Below are 14,232 nucleotides of genomic sequence, written 5' to 3'. Positions count from 1 at the left end.
GGGACAGGATGCTCCATTGGGATCTCTGGTGTTCCCATGGGAGCTGAAGGGCAAGCGGTGGTGGTAGAACATGGGAGCTCACTGCAGCCCATGCTCCTCACATGGAGTGGTGGCCAAAGGATGCTGCTGGTAGCAGATGTTGCTGCCAGGCTCCTCTCAGTACCAGGGGGTGGTGGTGATGAACCCCACATCCCCTGCCTGATTTGGCACCCCATGGTCCCTTTGGAGCACGGTCACCCCAGGAGCAGGGCCCTGCCGGGGGCTGGCACCCTCAGCACCCAGACACCGTTCTCGGGGCAGCTCTCCCCAGAGCTGTTTGTTTCAGCAGGTTTGCCCGGTTGCTGCTGCCGGCCGCGCCACTGCTGTGGAGTGTCTGCAGCAGAGCAGAGCCGCTGCGAGTGTACCCGGACACTGCAGCATGTCGCTCTGCCTGGGGATACTGTGGAAAATCCCAGCCTCCGAGCAGGGCTGGTCGTGTGCTGGAGGCTCCAGCGGAGACGGAGCATCAGCAGCTGCTGGCACAGACCTGCCTTTGTGCATCACGTTTGGCCAAGATGGAAACTGAACCAAGCCCACATTTCATTCCCCACGTAGCCAGATACAGTGTCGTCCCGGCTCTCAAGTCGGGTGTGATGTGGTGCCGGCAGTGTGGGGCGCCAGGACAGGAACCCCTGTGACAGAACTGAGCTCTGCAGCACCACAGGGTGCCAGTGCTGCATGAGGTGGGACCAGGGACCCCAACGAGCACAAGTGTGTGCCCATGCTGGCTGTCCCTCCCGGGCACTGGCGTGTAGGCTATTGCTATGGCAGCTGGAACAGAGGTGTGCGCGGCGAGGATGCGTCAGGGCTGCTGGCAGTACCGCAGCCCACTCTGAAATGCCAAAAGCCTCTTGAGCTGTGCCAGGGCCGCCCCCGCCCGTTGCCAGCGTGGGGCAGGGGGTCCTCCCGGCTGCAGGCACGGGGATGCCGGAGCTCCCGGTGCTCCCGGTGCTCCCGGTGCTCCCGGTGCTCCCGCAGCCCTCCCCGCCAGCGGGGCTCGCAGCCTGCCCGGAGCAGGCCCTGCGCTTGGCAGCGCCGAGGCTGCGGCGGCTCCCACGGCGGAGGCCGGGGGCTGCCGGGGCCATGCGTGCTGCAGGCGTGAGCGGGGCGGGGGCTGGGGCTGGGGCTGGGGCTGCTGCATGGCTCCCTGCCCGCCGCCGGCCCCGTCTGCGTGTGTGTCCCGGGGAGAGCGTGGTGCGTGTGCATGAGCCCGGCTGCGTGTGCATGGGGAGCCCCGCGGCTGCGGCGCTGCCATCGCGGGGGCTGGGAGCGCCGGCGGCTTCCCGGGGCGCCCGCGGTGCATCCCCGAAACTCCCGGTAAGCCCCTTCCTCCCCCGGGAGCCGGCGCCGCGATGGGAGGCGGTTCCGCCGCCGGCCCCATCCTGCCCTGCTCCCGCAGCGCGGCGGCGTGCGGGGCGGTGGGAAGCGTCTGCAGGCGGCGGCGGAGGGGTTAAGTGCGGGATCAGCTGTTCTCATGTCATTACGGATTCTCTTCATTTTATACAGAGCTCTGTTTGATGTCTGAATGCACAGGGGACTCCCCCTCCTCCTCCAACTCCCACCCCTTTTATTTCGCTCCCGAGCCCTCTTTCCCTTCCTCCTCCCCTTCCTTTCTCTCTCCCGCTCCCGCTCTGGCTCACGCACACCCTTTGCAGACCGTGCGCTCAGTGCCAGTGTCTAATGGCACCGAAGTGAACCGCGGAGCGCGGCTGCGGGCGCAGCGGCCTGCCGCAGATGAACCCTCCTAACTAGCGCCGAGGGGTCGGGAGGGACGGCGAGGAGGGGAGAGCCCGAGGGGCCGGCCGGGAAGACGAGGATATAGCGCTGTGCGGAAGAGGACGGACCCGCGAGCAGCTTCACGGCTACCTGTCGACACATGCTGTGCTCCATGGCTAACTCGGGCTGCCTCCTTGTCTCCAACTCAGGCATGCTTCCTCACTCTCTCCCCTGCCCTCCAGCCTTCCTCTACCTCCAACAGGTAAGCCGCCCTCTGCGGGGGATTTTTTGCTTTCTCTTCACACGTGTTTCTGGCCGGTGCCTCCTCAGCGGAGGGTCAGAGCTTAACTGCTTCCTCCCCGGGCACGGGGCCCCTCCGGCCCCAGCCCCGCGGCACCGGCCAGTCCCGGCTGTGGTGCCTTTGGGATTCTTGTGATTCCCCCTCCATGGCAGCTGGAAGCATGACCGGGGCTGGGAGCGGGCTTAGGCACGGGCAGTGCGGCAGGCAGAGCTGCCGGTGATGATGGATGCTCTGGTAAAGGAATGAGGCTCCTGCGTGGCTTGAGCAGCCTCTGGGGAGAAGGGAAGGCAGTGAGCTTGTGCATGCACACGCGTGTGCACATGTGTGTGTGCTGTCATGTTACATGTGTCTGCAGCCAGGCTGCAGGGTCCAGTGTGTGTGTGGGTTTGTCTCGCTGTGGACAGGGAGATGCTGCGGAGGCACCAGAGGGACTGTGGGTCTGGGTGAGCTCCATGGCTGGGCAGCCTGGCCAGAGGGTGCCCAGGCCATGGGCTTGGTGCTTAACTCCTGGCCAGAGCGTTCTGTCCCATGGGCTGCCCTGGCTCCCGTGCTGCGCCCAGTGCCCTGGGATTCCAGGCGCGTTGTCCCGGGGGAAGCACAGCTTGGGAGAAGCAGCGTTTCCTCCTCCCGCCGCTCTGCTGCATCGGAAATCCCATCTCCAGCCAGGAGAACTGCTCCATTTGTGCTTTCAGGAGTTTAAAAATTCATGGCATCCTCACAGCGCTCGCTGTGGCCTGCACGGCTTCCCCGGCAGTGAGGACCGGGCACCGGTGCAAACCCTTCAGCCCCAGCAGGGATGGGCAGGGAGCCTTTTGGTCCCTTGGGATGTCTGTACCCTGTGTCCCGGTGGGATGCGGTGGCTGGAGTGTGGCTGTGCTGTCTGTGGGAACAGCAAGGCCCGGGGTTGCTCCATGTGGAGATGGGGCTGGGAAAGCCGCTGCTGGTTGTACAAGTGCAGCAGCAGCCACGGGCTGCATGGGGCCAGGGCTCATGCAGGGGCTGCTGCAGAGGCCGGCCAAGATGGGTGCGTGATTTATTGCACCCTCCTGCAGGCAGAGGCTGGGGAGAGCTGGGGCTGGTCTGGATTTCAGTCTCGGCTCTCTCGGGCAGTGCTGAGGTCCCTGCAGCCGCCAGGCACATCAGACCCTGGGCACCACCCCCGAGTCCTGACCCGTCCCTGGGGGGTTCCATTCCTGTGAGGGGGGTGCACGGTGCTTTGAACCTGCAGTGACGTGGGGCTGCAGCCTCTGCTGCCTGCACCGGAGGTTTCTCCTCTGGGTGGGATCTCCTGTCCCCACAGCGAGGGGCTGGGATGTGCCGTGTGCCCTGCGGCGCCTCCAGCTCCCTGCTGGCTCCTGGGGCTGCGGCTGCAGGCAGCAGGGCAGCAGCCGTGAGGGCAGTGGTAGGGGCTGCGCTGTGCACGGGGGAGCTCGGGGTCCCTATGAAGGAGAAGCTGTTCCCCGCTGCGCAGCAAAGTGCACCCAGCAGCTCCTGGTCCCCCATCACCCTGTTTGTTTTAATTTGGCCATCGTGTTTAGCGTCTCTTCCTCCCCACTCTCCCAGAAGCCTCCTGCTCCTTGGCAGCGGATCTGGACTCATGAGCCAGGAAGGAGGGTTTCAGGAGGAGACTTGGAGTTGGATTTTCACCCAGCTAATGACCGCGATGGAGGCCAATATCTCCATCCTCATCCCCAGGGCTCGGCCTTTGCTGAGGTTCCTCGCCCAGTGCTTGGGGATGGGGTGTTCCTGGTCCGTGTCACAACGAGGTGTCAGGCAGAGGGATGTCACTGACGCTGCCACATGGGGAAGGGGCTTAGGGCTCCTCATCCTGCCCAGCTGAGCAAGGAGCCTGCTGCTCCCTGATGCTTTAGCCCCGAATTTGCTCTGGAGTTGGGATGCGCACACCTTCAGCACGCCTGCGCTACGGGAGCGTGCAGGGAGCCCATGCCCGCCACAGAGCTTGCCTCTACATCTGCCCAGCCAGCTCGACTCGGAGGCATCGTGACTTGGCGCCTGCAGCGGGCTCGGTTTGGACCCTGTGGGTTGGGGTTCCCTGTCCAGTGTGTGTGTGCGCGGGGAGGCAGATGTGTGCGCATCACACCTGGGGATATATGCGGATGGTGCCAAAGGCCTGTGGTGGCCACTGGCTTCTCCTTGCCAGGATGTGTGTCTGGCAGCGCTGGCCTGGGGGACGTCAGCTGGGGGTGATAGGGTCTGCCCTCCCCAGTGCAGTAACTGGCCTTATCCCCTTTGGACACATTCTCCTCCTGCAGGCAGCTTGTTGGTGTTTGCTGTATGTGATCCCCAAGAGGCCGCTTGTGTTTCATAGCTCCTGGGCTCCGGCGTTCGCAGCAGTGCCGGTGTTTGGAGGAATGACCAAGAGATGAAGTTATCTGTGGACTCTGATGAGCTCAGCGCCAGGGCAGATCCGGCTGCCAGCGGGCTCTGGCAGTGCAAAGGGCGCATGCAGGCGGATGCGGGCACCTTGCAGCTTGCTCGGCTCAAGCAGCACCATCCACAGCAGCTGTGGTTCACAGCACCCGCAGGGTGCAGCCGCGCTGCCTGCAGGGATCCGCCGGCCCTGCCAGCCTCCAGCACCGGGGCTCCAGGAGGGAGCTGCAGGGTGGGCACATGGCCATGAGAGAGCAGCCCGCTCAGTGGGACAGGTGGGAATGCTGTGTCCTTTGGGGGGGTTTGGCAGTAACGTTTAGCTCTTGCTCGGTGAGGACCTGGGTGCAGAGCGAGCCGTTGGTTGCTCCATTTCATTAACAGAGGAATCAGTTGCTGCTTGAAAAGTCTCTCTGCTGTAATGATAAGCAAGCAGCTAATTGCTCCAGGACGAGGCACGGTGCTGACCCAAAACAGACCCATGCTCTGAGGCTCAGCATCGGCGTTAAGTGAGGCACAGGCCCTGGTGCAGGCAGTGATGTGTGCAGACCTGGGGGCAGGACCCGGCTGATGCTTAGGTGGGCTGAGCTACCCCCATGGTCGCACTCACCAGGAGCATCTCTGGTGCATCCCTGGTGCCTGCAGTTGCACCGCGCTGCCCAGCCCACAGCACCCAAGGCTCGGCTGAGCAGCCCCCGGCCCGCCGGGAAACAGCTTCTGCAAAAAGCTGCTTGGAAAATTCCTTTGCAAAAGGGCTGCTGCCAAGTTTAGCATATCATATTTTTAGGGAGCACGTCTATTCTGAGCTGTATTGTCGCGCGTTGCAGCAGCGGGCTCGGTTCAAACCTGGTTTCTCCCCTGGCTTGTGCATCGCATGGATGGGAGCCCCGGCACAGCGGCTCCTGGCTCTGGCTGCTCTCCCGCACCACAGCAGCCGCCTTCCACAGCACAGGACGGGCTCGAAAGCTGCAAAAACCCTGCTTTCCTTGTTCTTTAATATACTGAAAACACTGACATTAATTTTAGCTTTGCAAAGCTGCTTTTCCCACAATAGCTGTAATTTGGGCCTACACTGCCTGGTGATGCTCTTTTTATAGGTATATTCCTATTTTAGTACTGTAGTGATGGGTGAATGAGTAGATTAAATTAGATTTAGTATCTATCATTCTTTAAAGCATTACAGGCAGTGGGTGCAGGGTGCAGTTAACGAAGAAAGGCTAATGAGGAGGAAAGGCGCCGGCTCCCGGCCCCGGACCCCACCTGCCCCCCGGCTGAGGGCCCAGCACCCAAATGGGAAAGGGCGTTTGGAACCCGATTTCCCTGCTCTGCCGCAGGACCAGGCTGGCTCCGGAGGCTGGAGCCAGGGCTGGGTGGGATGCTGCGTGCTGGGGCCGATCGCCCTGGGCTCCTCCAGGGATCTGCAGCACTGCGGTGGTGCCTCGGCTCCCAGCTGCCCTCCCCATGGGCGAGACCTGCCGCTGGTCCCAGGCAGGACTCCCATGTGTGGCGGGTGCATCACATCCCTCATTCCAGAGGGACCTCAGCAGCAGAGTGCTGCTGGCATCAACCCCAGCGTGAGCGCGGGGGCTCTGTGGGGAGCAGCAGTGATGCTGCCCTGTTCCCATGGCTTGTGTCTGTAACAACGGGCTTCAGTGGTGAGCAGCACGGGCACCAAGGGCACCACAGCCCTCCAGAATGGGTTTTAGTCCCTTTGGTGATGCTGGTATTGGCAAGCAGGCACCAGGCAGACGTGGGCTGGGCACAGGGAAGCTTGGGGAAGTGCCGGTGTTGGGGATTGCTGGGTCAGTGCCTCAGTACAGGAATGGACCAGGTGTCTGTGTGGAAGGAGCTGAATCTTCCTGGTGCTGGGCTGCCCGGGATGGGGCAGGGGGGCAGAGGCTCCAAGCCCATGGGAAGCTGGGGCTTTGACCTTCCTGGTGGGTAGCAGGGAGCGGGCAGGAGCTGGACTGGTCAGGGAGCACTGCAGGTAAATGGGGGTATAGAGCGAGTGTGGGCATGAGCCCCCGGTGCAGGGGACACACAGGCACATCCCTGCTTGTGCCCACTGAGGATGCTCCCTGCGGCAATGGCCATCGCCTGCTGAGCCCCATTGCGCCGGTGGGAGCCGGGCAGTTTGTGTGAGCAGCAGGTTTTGAGCTCCCGGCTCTCGCAGGGCTTCACCCCTTCCCAAGTGATCGGCGGCTCCAGCGTTGGCCAGGCACAGCATTGCCGGGGCAGAGCCCTCACCCCGGCGGCTCTGGCACCCTGGCTGTGCTGCTCGGCTCTTAGAGATGGGGTTTGCACAGCACCAGCAGGATTCACACCAGCCTCTGTGAACAGCACTGCTGAGGTGTGATCCCTGGCAGCAGTCACCTATTGCACAGTGAGAGCAGCGCAGGGAGGAGATGCAGGTGGAAGAGGCAGTTTGCGGGGATGGTGCCAGCAGCAGCACTTGGGCAGCCCCTGCCCCTGTGCTGGAGCTGCCAGGGTTTTGGTGTGTGGGACAGGCAGGAGGGGACCTGCTGGGTCAGCACCTGCGGAGCCAAGTCCCACTCACACCTCAGGGATCTCATCCGTGCCCTCTCCATCAGAGCCAGGGGCTGCTACCTACTCACCACCATGACACGGGTGCTGGGGCTGGAGCATGTCTGCAGAGCCAGGGGGTGGCACCCAGCCGGGTGACTGGGGCTTGCCGTGGGGTACAGGGTGGTGGCAGTTGGTGGCCCGTGGCAGAGGGACAAGGCAGGTCTGGCTGCTCCCTCTCGCTGAGCTCAGGCTTGCAGCACTTTGTTATGATTTCCCCCTCATCTCCACCCTGTGACCCCTCGCCGCTGGCAGCACCTGAGTAGACAATGACACATAAGCTGACCTGATCCCCACAGGTCCCAGCGCCCCGCTGCAGCGCTGTCCTGGTGGCACAGAGTGGTGGCACATCAGCGGGGCCCCAGTTCCTTACCCTGCGCAGGGGTCGGGATGGGCTGAGCTCTGGCTGCAGGCTGGGGTCCCAGGGAGCACTGGGAGGGGGGGGCTAGAGGAGCTCTGGCAGCAGCTGATGGAGGGAGCAGCCCCAGCCTGGGGGGATCCCACACTGCGCCCCCCCAGCTGCACCTATTTGGCATCTCCCTGCCGCAGCCTTCGGACAGCTCTTGTGTAAAATCAGAACTGGGGAGAGGAGAGCGGGAGCAGGCGACAGTGGCAGCGTATTTGTGATCTGCTTTGTGTGGGGAGCTCTTAATTAGAGGTAATTAGACTAATTAACTTGCAAATGAGAAACTCGGCTTTTTCTGCTTTTCCTTCATGAGAAAACCCAGGGAAGATGAACACAGGGATAAATACTGGGGCTCATCACCCTGTACCTACTCCAGAGCCCCTCCAGCTGCGGGACACCCCTCTCCGGTGCAATGTGCTGTGCCCCTGTCCTGGTGTCCTTGCACTGGCTGTCCCCACCTAGGGATGTCCCACTGCAGGGCATGGCTGCTGGCATCCCTGTGGTCCCCAGTGGCAGAGAGGGACCCGCCAGCCTTTATACACGGTCAAGGATGTGGTGGATGTCTAGGAGCTGGTGGGACCATGGCACTGGCCTTCACGAGGATCTGATGGCCAAGTCCTGGTGATGGCTGGTGCCACTGAGGGCATGGCACTGGCACCATCCCCTGGCACTCTCTCCACCAAACCCATCCCACCCCCTGGGTCCGGAGCTGGGGGTCCCCTCTGCAGCTCCGCGTGCTCCCAGCTGTTTTCCAGCTCTTCCCTCGCATCATCTCTGGTTTCGCCCTCGTGCTGTGCTGGAACACCCTGGGGGCTTTGTTAGCACAACTGGGTTCAAATGTCTGATTAGTCTTTAGGAGATCGAGGGGTCAATTTTCCACAGCTCCTTCCTCTCCATTTAACTAATTTAACTGTGCGATTGTTACAAATTTCATTTTATTATAGCCCTGCTTCTCAGTCCAATTGAATTACCAAAATCTCATTTTCTCAGAAGTGCTGAATATGTAATTAGAGGAAAAATTATGCTCCTGACTGCCTATTAGAGAGGGCTGCGTGCGAGCGCTCGCCCGGGCGCACACACGGGTCCGCGGTGCCCCGCGCTGCCTGGCGTGAGCATGCGCCACGTGCGGCTGTGCCAGAGCCCAGCGTGGTGGCAGTGTGACAGTGACAGGGCCATGGACGGCTCCTGGTGCAAGGGGCTTTGCAGGAGCGGGGCCAGGACCGGGCAGTGGCTGGGCTCCTTGGGGACCCAGTTGTGGAGCAGGATGCACACGTGCGGCTGGAGCCGGTGTCGTGCCCACGGTTGAAGCATGAGGCTGGTGGATGTGCCCCTTGCCAGGGTTCTCCAGTGCCCCCAGCTCCTGCCAGAGGTGAAGTGACAGTGGCTGCCTCCTGGCACCACTGGCAGCAGCAGACAGGCCAGTGTCTGGTGTGGCTTTTGGTCGCCCTGATGCACAGAGCCGTGCAGTGCAGGGCAGTGACTCCGGTGACTGCAGGGCTCAACAGGAGCAGGTAGCTCAGGCAGATGCTGTGAGGATTTGGGTCCTCTCCAGCCTGCCGCCATCCCTGTGCCTTGCAGCTGAGCTTGTGCCTCATGGGTCTGCCCATCCCAAACTGTTTCATGGCCTATGGGATCCAAGCGTTGCTGGGAATCCCGGCCAGCGCTGCTGCGGGGAGGAGAGCTGTGACAGGGGTGGCCTGGCTGTGCCGTCAGCAGCGTGTGCTCGGGGCTGGGAGCTGCGGGTGAGCGCTGGCACCAGTGCCAGTGCTGGGATGGAGCAGTGCTGTGTGTGCTCCCGCTGGCTGTGGGCCTGATCCTTCCCCGTCTCCGTCACAGGTACCTGCGCCGTGTCAGCCGCGAGCCCCCCCAGCACCCCCGTCTCGCCTCGGTTACACAACATTATCATTTCATAATACTCTGAAATATACATGAAGTTGGCTGAATGCAGATGAAATTGCACCATTTACTTCATGAATATTTCATGTGGCCTCAGCTTCGAAGTTTCCAGCTGGTGGAGCCGGAAGCTGGGGCCGGACCCTGCTCCCCCCTGTTCCCATGCGGGAGGTGACAGTGGGACATGGGCTGGCATCTCATCCCTGCTCCTGACGGCCTTTGCATGGCCACCCTGTCCCCCTGGGCTCCTGCAGGTAGAGGGAAGCAGTGTCCAGCCCTGCCAGTGAACTGGCCACTGGGCTCTGCTGGGGGACAGGAGCAGCAAGGAAAAGGGGGCAGAAGGTGCTGGGACAGTGTGTGGCAGCCCAGCAAATGTCTTCCCATGCTAGCAGGCTGCCCTGCCTTGCCCCAGTTCCTCCTCCTCTCGCACCATCAATCCTGCCCCTCGGGTCCTGCCTGTTCTCTCCAGCCCTGCTGCTCTTTGCAGAGCTTCCCACTTGAGCATCCCTGGCAGATGCCATTAGCAAGCTCCCACCCCTCCCTGCCTCCTCCTTAATGAAGACATTAAGCACAGCGGCTGCTACCTCCGGCCTCTGCAGCTCCTCACCTCCCTTTACAGCTCCTTCTCACGGGGGTGATTCCCCCATTGTCCCTCCCCAGCTCCATGGGGCTGCAGTGGCCCCGTTCTGGAGAGGAGGAGAGGAGAAGCAACTGCTGCTGTCCCCTGTGACACACGGGGCTTGTACCCCCTGGAATCCAGAGGTCCCCAGCCTGCGAACCCCGACCCCATGCTGCAGCCTGGGGCTCGGTGGCTGGAGCCTGCTGGGGGCCAGGCACTGCTTTGTATGGATGGCGCAGCATTTTGGGTAATGAAATATTCACAGGTCAGTGATTCCTTGAGAAATGACGGGGATCAGTCAATTCCTTTTCAGGGAGTAATTTTCTTCCCCTTCACGGCCCCTGTTTCATGTTGATAGTCATTAGCATGAGCAGGCGGCTGGATCGAAGCGGGGATGTTGTGCCTGTCACGCGGATGAGCTGTGCTGGGCACGGCCCCGTGGTCCCTGAGTGCCGAGGGGGCATGTGTGCCCATGTGAGGACCCTCCTGCTGCTGCCAGCGCTTTGCCAAGCCCATCTGTGCCACATGGCACTGCTGCATTGCCCTTCTCCAAGGCAGCCAGCACCAGGGTGGATGCTCCCATCAGCCTCCCAGTCACAGCTCTGGGTCCTGCTGCAGGCACAGTGGGTCCCACCACAGCACCGTGCTGCAGACCTGTTGCAGCAGCAAGCAGCCACGCTGCAGGATGTGCTGAGGTGTGCAGCTTGGAGGAGCATCTTGGTGTCCTCCTTGAATGCTGTGATGGGGTCAGGACCCCAGCTCCGTGCTGCACCCCTTGGCACACGGCTGGTTCCCAGTGGGAGGCATTAGGGACCAGAGCGGGGCTGAACCCGTGTTCCTTTGCTGCCCGGACACCCGTGGCTGCAGGCTCCTCGGTGCGCGCTGCTCTCAGGGTCTCTCTTCGCGCTGGCAGTGGGGATGTGTGTGGTGACAGGGCTGTGCCCCCTCCCCACTGCTCCAGGGCTCAGCACAGTGCCTTCCAGCCGGGCTGTGTATGCGCCACACTGAGCGGTGCTGCGCTGGCACCATGCAGTGTCACCCCTGCAACAGCAGCACTGGCTGAGCACAGCGCGGCTCGCTGGCTTGCCTTGGGGGCCATGGGGCCACCACACTGCCTTTCTATGGCCAGAGGTGGGTGCAGGAGGTGACAGGGGCTCATGAGTGGTTGAGAACCCAGGGGAGGTCGCATCCTGCTCCTCTGTCCCATGCCCATGGTGGGTGAGCTGTGCTGGCTCGTGGCCGGGTGCCGGGGCCAGCGGGTGCCCTGTCGTTAGCGCAGGTGCTCTGGGCTTTGCTGGTTGCTCAGACACGGGGCTGCAGGTGCCTTGGTTTCCTAAGAAGGAGCAAACGTTGGCCTGGCGCCGGCAGCCCCAAGCTGACAGGCACAATCACCAAAGTGCGGCGTCGGCAGGAACCGGCCCCACGCGCCAAATGACTTGAAAGGAAATGGCCTGGATTGTGCTGAGGAGGCAGAGTGCAGTGAGGAGAAAGCAAGTGGAGCAAACACAAAAACTTCATTAATTAAAGAAACTCGTTAATGAGGGACGTTTAATCAGCTAGAGATGATCTCCACCCCTTACCTGCTGCGGCAGCCGCTGCTGGTGTGGTGCTGAGCTGTGAGCAGGGGATAGGGGACGCCGTGCAGGGGACCTCAGGGTGCTGGCAGCTCCTCACTCCAGGGCTGGCTCTGGGGAGCGGCTGGATGGATGGGGCTGCCCTGTGCCTGGGCTCCTCAGCAGGAGGGGAGCACCCAGGCAGTGCAGGGTGCAGAGCGAGGCGCAGCCCTTTCCCTGTGGTTTCAATGGGTATTGCACAGCCAGACCTGTCGCCATCCCCCTCCCCATACCTGGCACCCCCCTGCCACCAGCCCAGCAGCCCCAGGGATGGACGGGCAGCACTGGCAGAGGGAGGCAGCAGGAGCCATAGTTGTGCGCCTCTGCAGCACCAGCAGCCCCAGCGACAGCAAGCAGCAGAACAGGGGAACCTAATGGTCCCTGAATGAAATAACACTTGGTCAGACAAGCACTGCGACAGCCCCAATTAATAAGAGATATTGAGCGTGGCTGTCGGGGCAGCATGGCAAGGAGCCAGCAGGGACTAAGGCCTGGGTGGGTGGGAACAGTCCCTGCACAGCACCCGTCTGTGTCCCCCTGCCTGCTGGCTCTTCCTGCTGGGGCATCAGTGCCCATTCCTGCTGCGATGGTGGCTGGTCCTGGCTATGGTGGTAGAGAGGATGAGTGTCCACCTAGAGCAGAGCATGCAGGAGTGCTGCAGGCTGCTCCTGGCTCCATCCGTGCAGGAGGCTAGGGTCAGGCGCTGGGAGTGAGACTGGGAGCCCAGTGTCTGCCCGCTCCCAGGAGCAGGCTCAGGCGCCAGGGCCAGGCTGGGTGCAGGATGGAACCCTCCAGCCTGCAAGGTGGGTTTGCACCGCGGTGCAGGCAGCAGCACTGCCCTGGGTCACGGCGGCACCGGGGATGGGGTTCCTACGGCATCGGCAGCACCAGCATGGGCGGCCCCCCGTGCTGGCAGGAGCAGCTGGCTGGTGCGTCCCCAGCAGCTGAGTCAGCACGGATGGGGCTGGCAGGAGTCTGCCGGTGACTTGCAGATCTCTAGCAGGGTTGTTCACACTGGGTTCACGTGTGGGCCCCAGCATGGCCCCAGGGTGGGCTCCGCTGCCTCCCTTGCAGGTGCGATGGCCCTGCCGGCTGCGCGGTGCCTGGCAGTGCTCCCCCCTCTGCCCCCAGTGTCCTTGTGCTCCATAAATCGGCCAAACACACAATTAAGGAGCTTGTCTGCACAGGCTGAGCCACGGATGTATTTTATGGGTGAGAAGCTGCCATGGAGGCAGTAAAGCATCCGAGGGGCTGCTGCCGTGTTTGTGTGTGGCAGCGGGTGCAGCACACACATGTGCAAGGGAGGGGAGCCCTTGGGTGCCTGCTGTGAGGATGGATGGATGGATGGATGGATGGGTGGATGGGTGGGTGAGTGGATGGATGGATGGATGGATGGAGGGGTGGATGGATGGATGGATGGATGGATGGATGGATGGATGGATGGGTGGATGATGGATGGGTGGATGATGGATGTGAGGCACAGGCTGGCAGCCCCCCACTGTACCCCAGCAGGCAATGGGCAGCCCTCACCCCATGGCATGAGTGCAGCTCACCCTGTTTGACCAGGGCAGCCAAGCCAGCTGTGTTAGAGCAAAGGGCCTAATTAAATAATTAGCAGTTAATTGATCCCTGCCTGTGTTTGCCAAGAGGTCATCGGCATCCTCCCTGCTCCCCTCCCTCCAACCCTACTCCCCTCTGATGCTACCACCAGGATATCGGGTTTGCTGCCGGTGGGTGCTAGTGCTCTGCAGCCTTCCAGAGTGATGCTGCCAGCCTGGCCTGGCTTTGCTTGTCCCCGTGTTGGACTCCAAAGCAAGGACTGTCCTGGTTTCCTTCCCAGAGGAGAGGGTGATGTGTGGGCTCCCCTAGTTAAGCCCCATGGGGGGAGGCTCCATCCTCCTGCTGCCCAAGCCCGGTGCACTGGGCAGGCAGGACCCTGGAGCAGAAGAGGATGGGGGCTCAGCTGTGGCAATGAGACCCAGTAGGTGCTGCGGCACAGAGACAGCCCGGGCTTGGGGAGGACACCAAAGGCTGGGGCACCGTGGGGCTGGGGCCTGGTCTGGCTGCGGGACCAGGACCCCCCCCGGCAGGTGGCACCCCGGGGCCAGCAGCGGGTAAGGGGCCGGTGCCGCTGTCTTGGCAGGGTAACCAGGACGCCACGGCTCCGCCGGACGCAATGGCTCAGCCCTACCCCCCGGCCCAGTACCCCCCGCCCCCCCAGAACGGGATCCCCGCAGAGTACGCGCCACCGCACCCGCACCCCACGCCGGACTACTCGGGGCAAAGCACAGTACCGGAGCACGCCATGACCCTCTACACACCAGCACAGAGCCACGCCGAGCAGCCGGGCACCGACGCCAGCACACAGTCCATAGCCGGGACGCAGCCGGTACCGGTAAGGCAGCGCCGCCGGGGTCCCTCGGGTGCCGGGCTGGGTGCTGTGTCTGCCGGCTCTCTGCCTCGCAGCCCCCCCATCATCTCTAATCACTTGTAATCTACCTGCTTGGCTGCCTGCCCACCAGATAGCGTCAGTTACAGGGCTGTAATGCAGCTCAGCCAGGAAAGCGCTGAGCTGAGCAGTTCTGAACCCGACCACAGCAGCCCCTGGGCGGGTCTGGCACCCGCACCCCGGGAACCCCAAGGTGCCGTGGTCACAGCACCCAGGCACCAGTGC

At 62.6% G+C, this 14,232-nt stretch overlaps 1 protein-coding gene across 16 annotated transcripts in view; it reads left to right on the top strand.

The window, feature by feature from the left end:
• Window positions 1-14,232, top strand: part of RBFOX3 (RNA binding fox-1 homolog 3) — a 137,941-nt gene that overhangs the window by 115,811 nt on the left and 7,898 nt on the right. For 9 of the 16 annotated variants that reach the window (XM_061377364.1, XM_061377362.1, XM_061377369.1 and 6 more), the window contains 2 exons: window positions 1,695-2,017; window positions 13,702-13,953. In XM_061377364.1, coding sequence (XP_061233348.1) covers window positions 1,916-2,017; window positions 13,702-13,953 — 354 coding nt within the window. In that variant the 5' untranslated portion in view covers window positions 1,695-1,915. The remainder of the gene's footprint in view (window positions 1-1,694; window positions 2,018-13,701; window positions 13,954-14,232) is intronic. The other 7 variants (XM_061377371.1, XM_061377370.1, XM_061377368.1 and 4 more) reach the window with 2 other exon arrangements.

Source organism: Neopsephotus bourkii, unplaced genomic scaffold (assembly GCF_033783945.1).
Source record: "Neopsephotus bourkii isolate Nb327-2 ecotype Australia unplaced genomic scaffold, CSIRO-AGI_Nbou_v1 NB_1749, whole genome shotgun sequence".
Classification (NCBI taxonomy): domain Eukaryota; kingdom Metazoa; phylum Chordata; class Aves; order Psittaciformes; family Psittacidae; genus Neopsephotus; species Neopsephotus bourkii.
The sequence above is the reverse complement of the archived record's forward strand: the minus strand, read 5'-3'. Positions and strand labels throughout refer to the sequence as shown.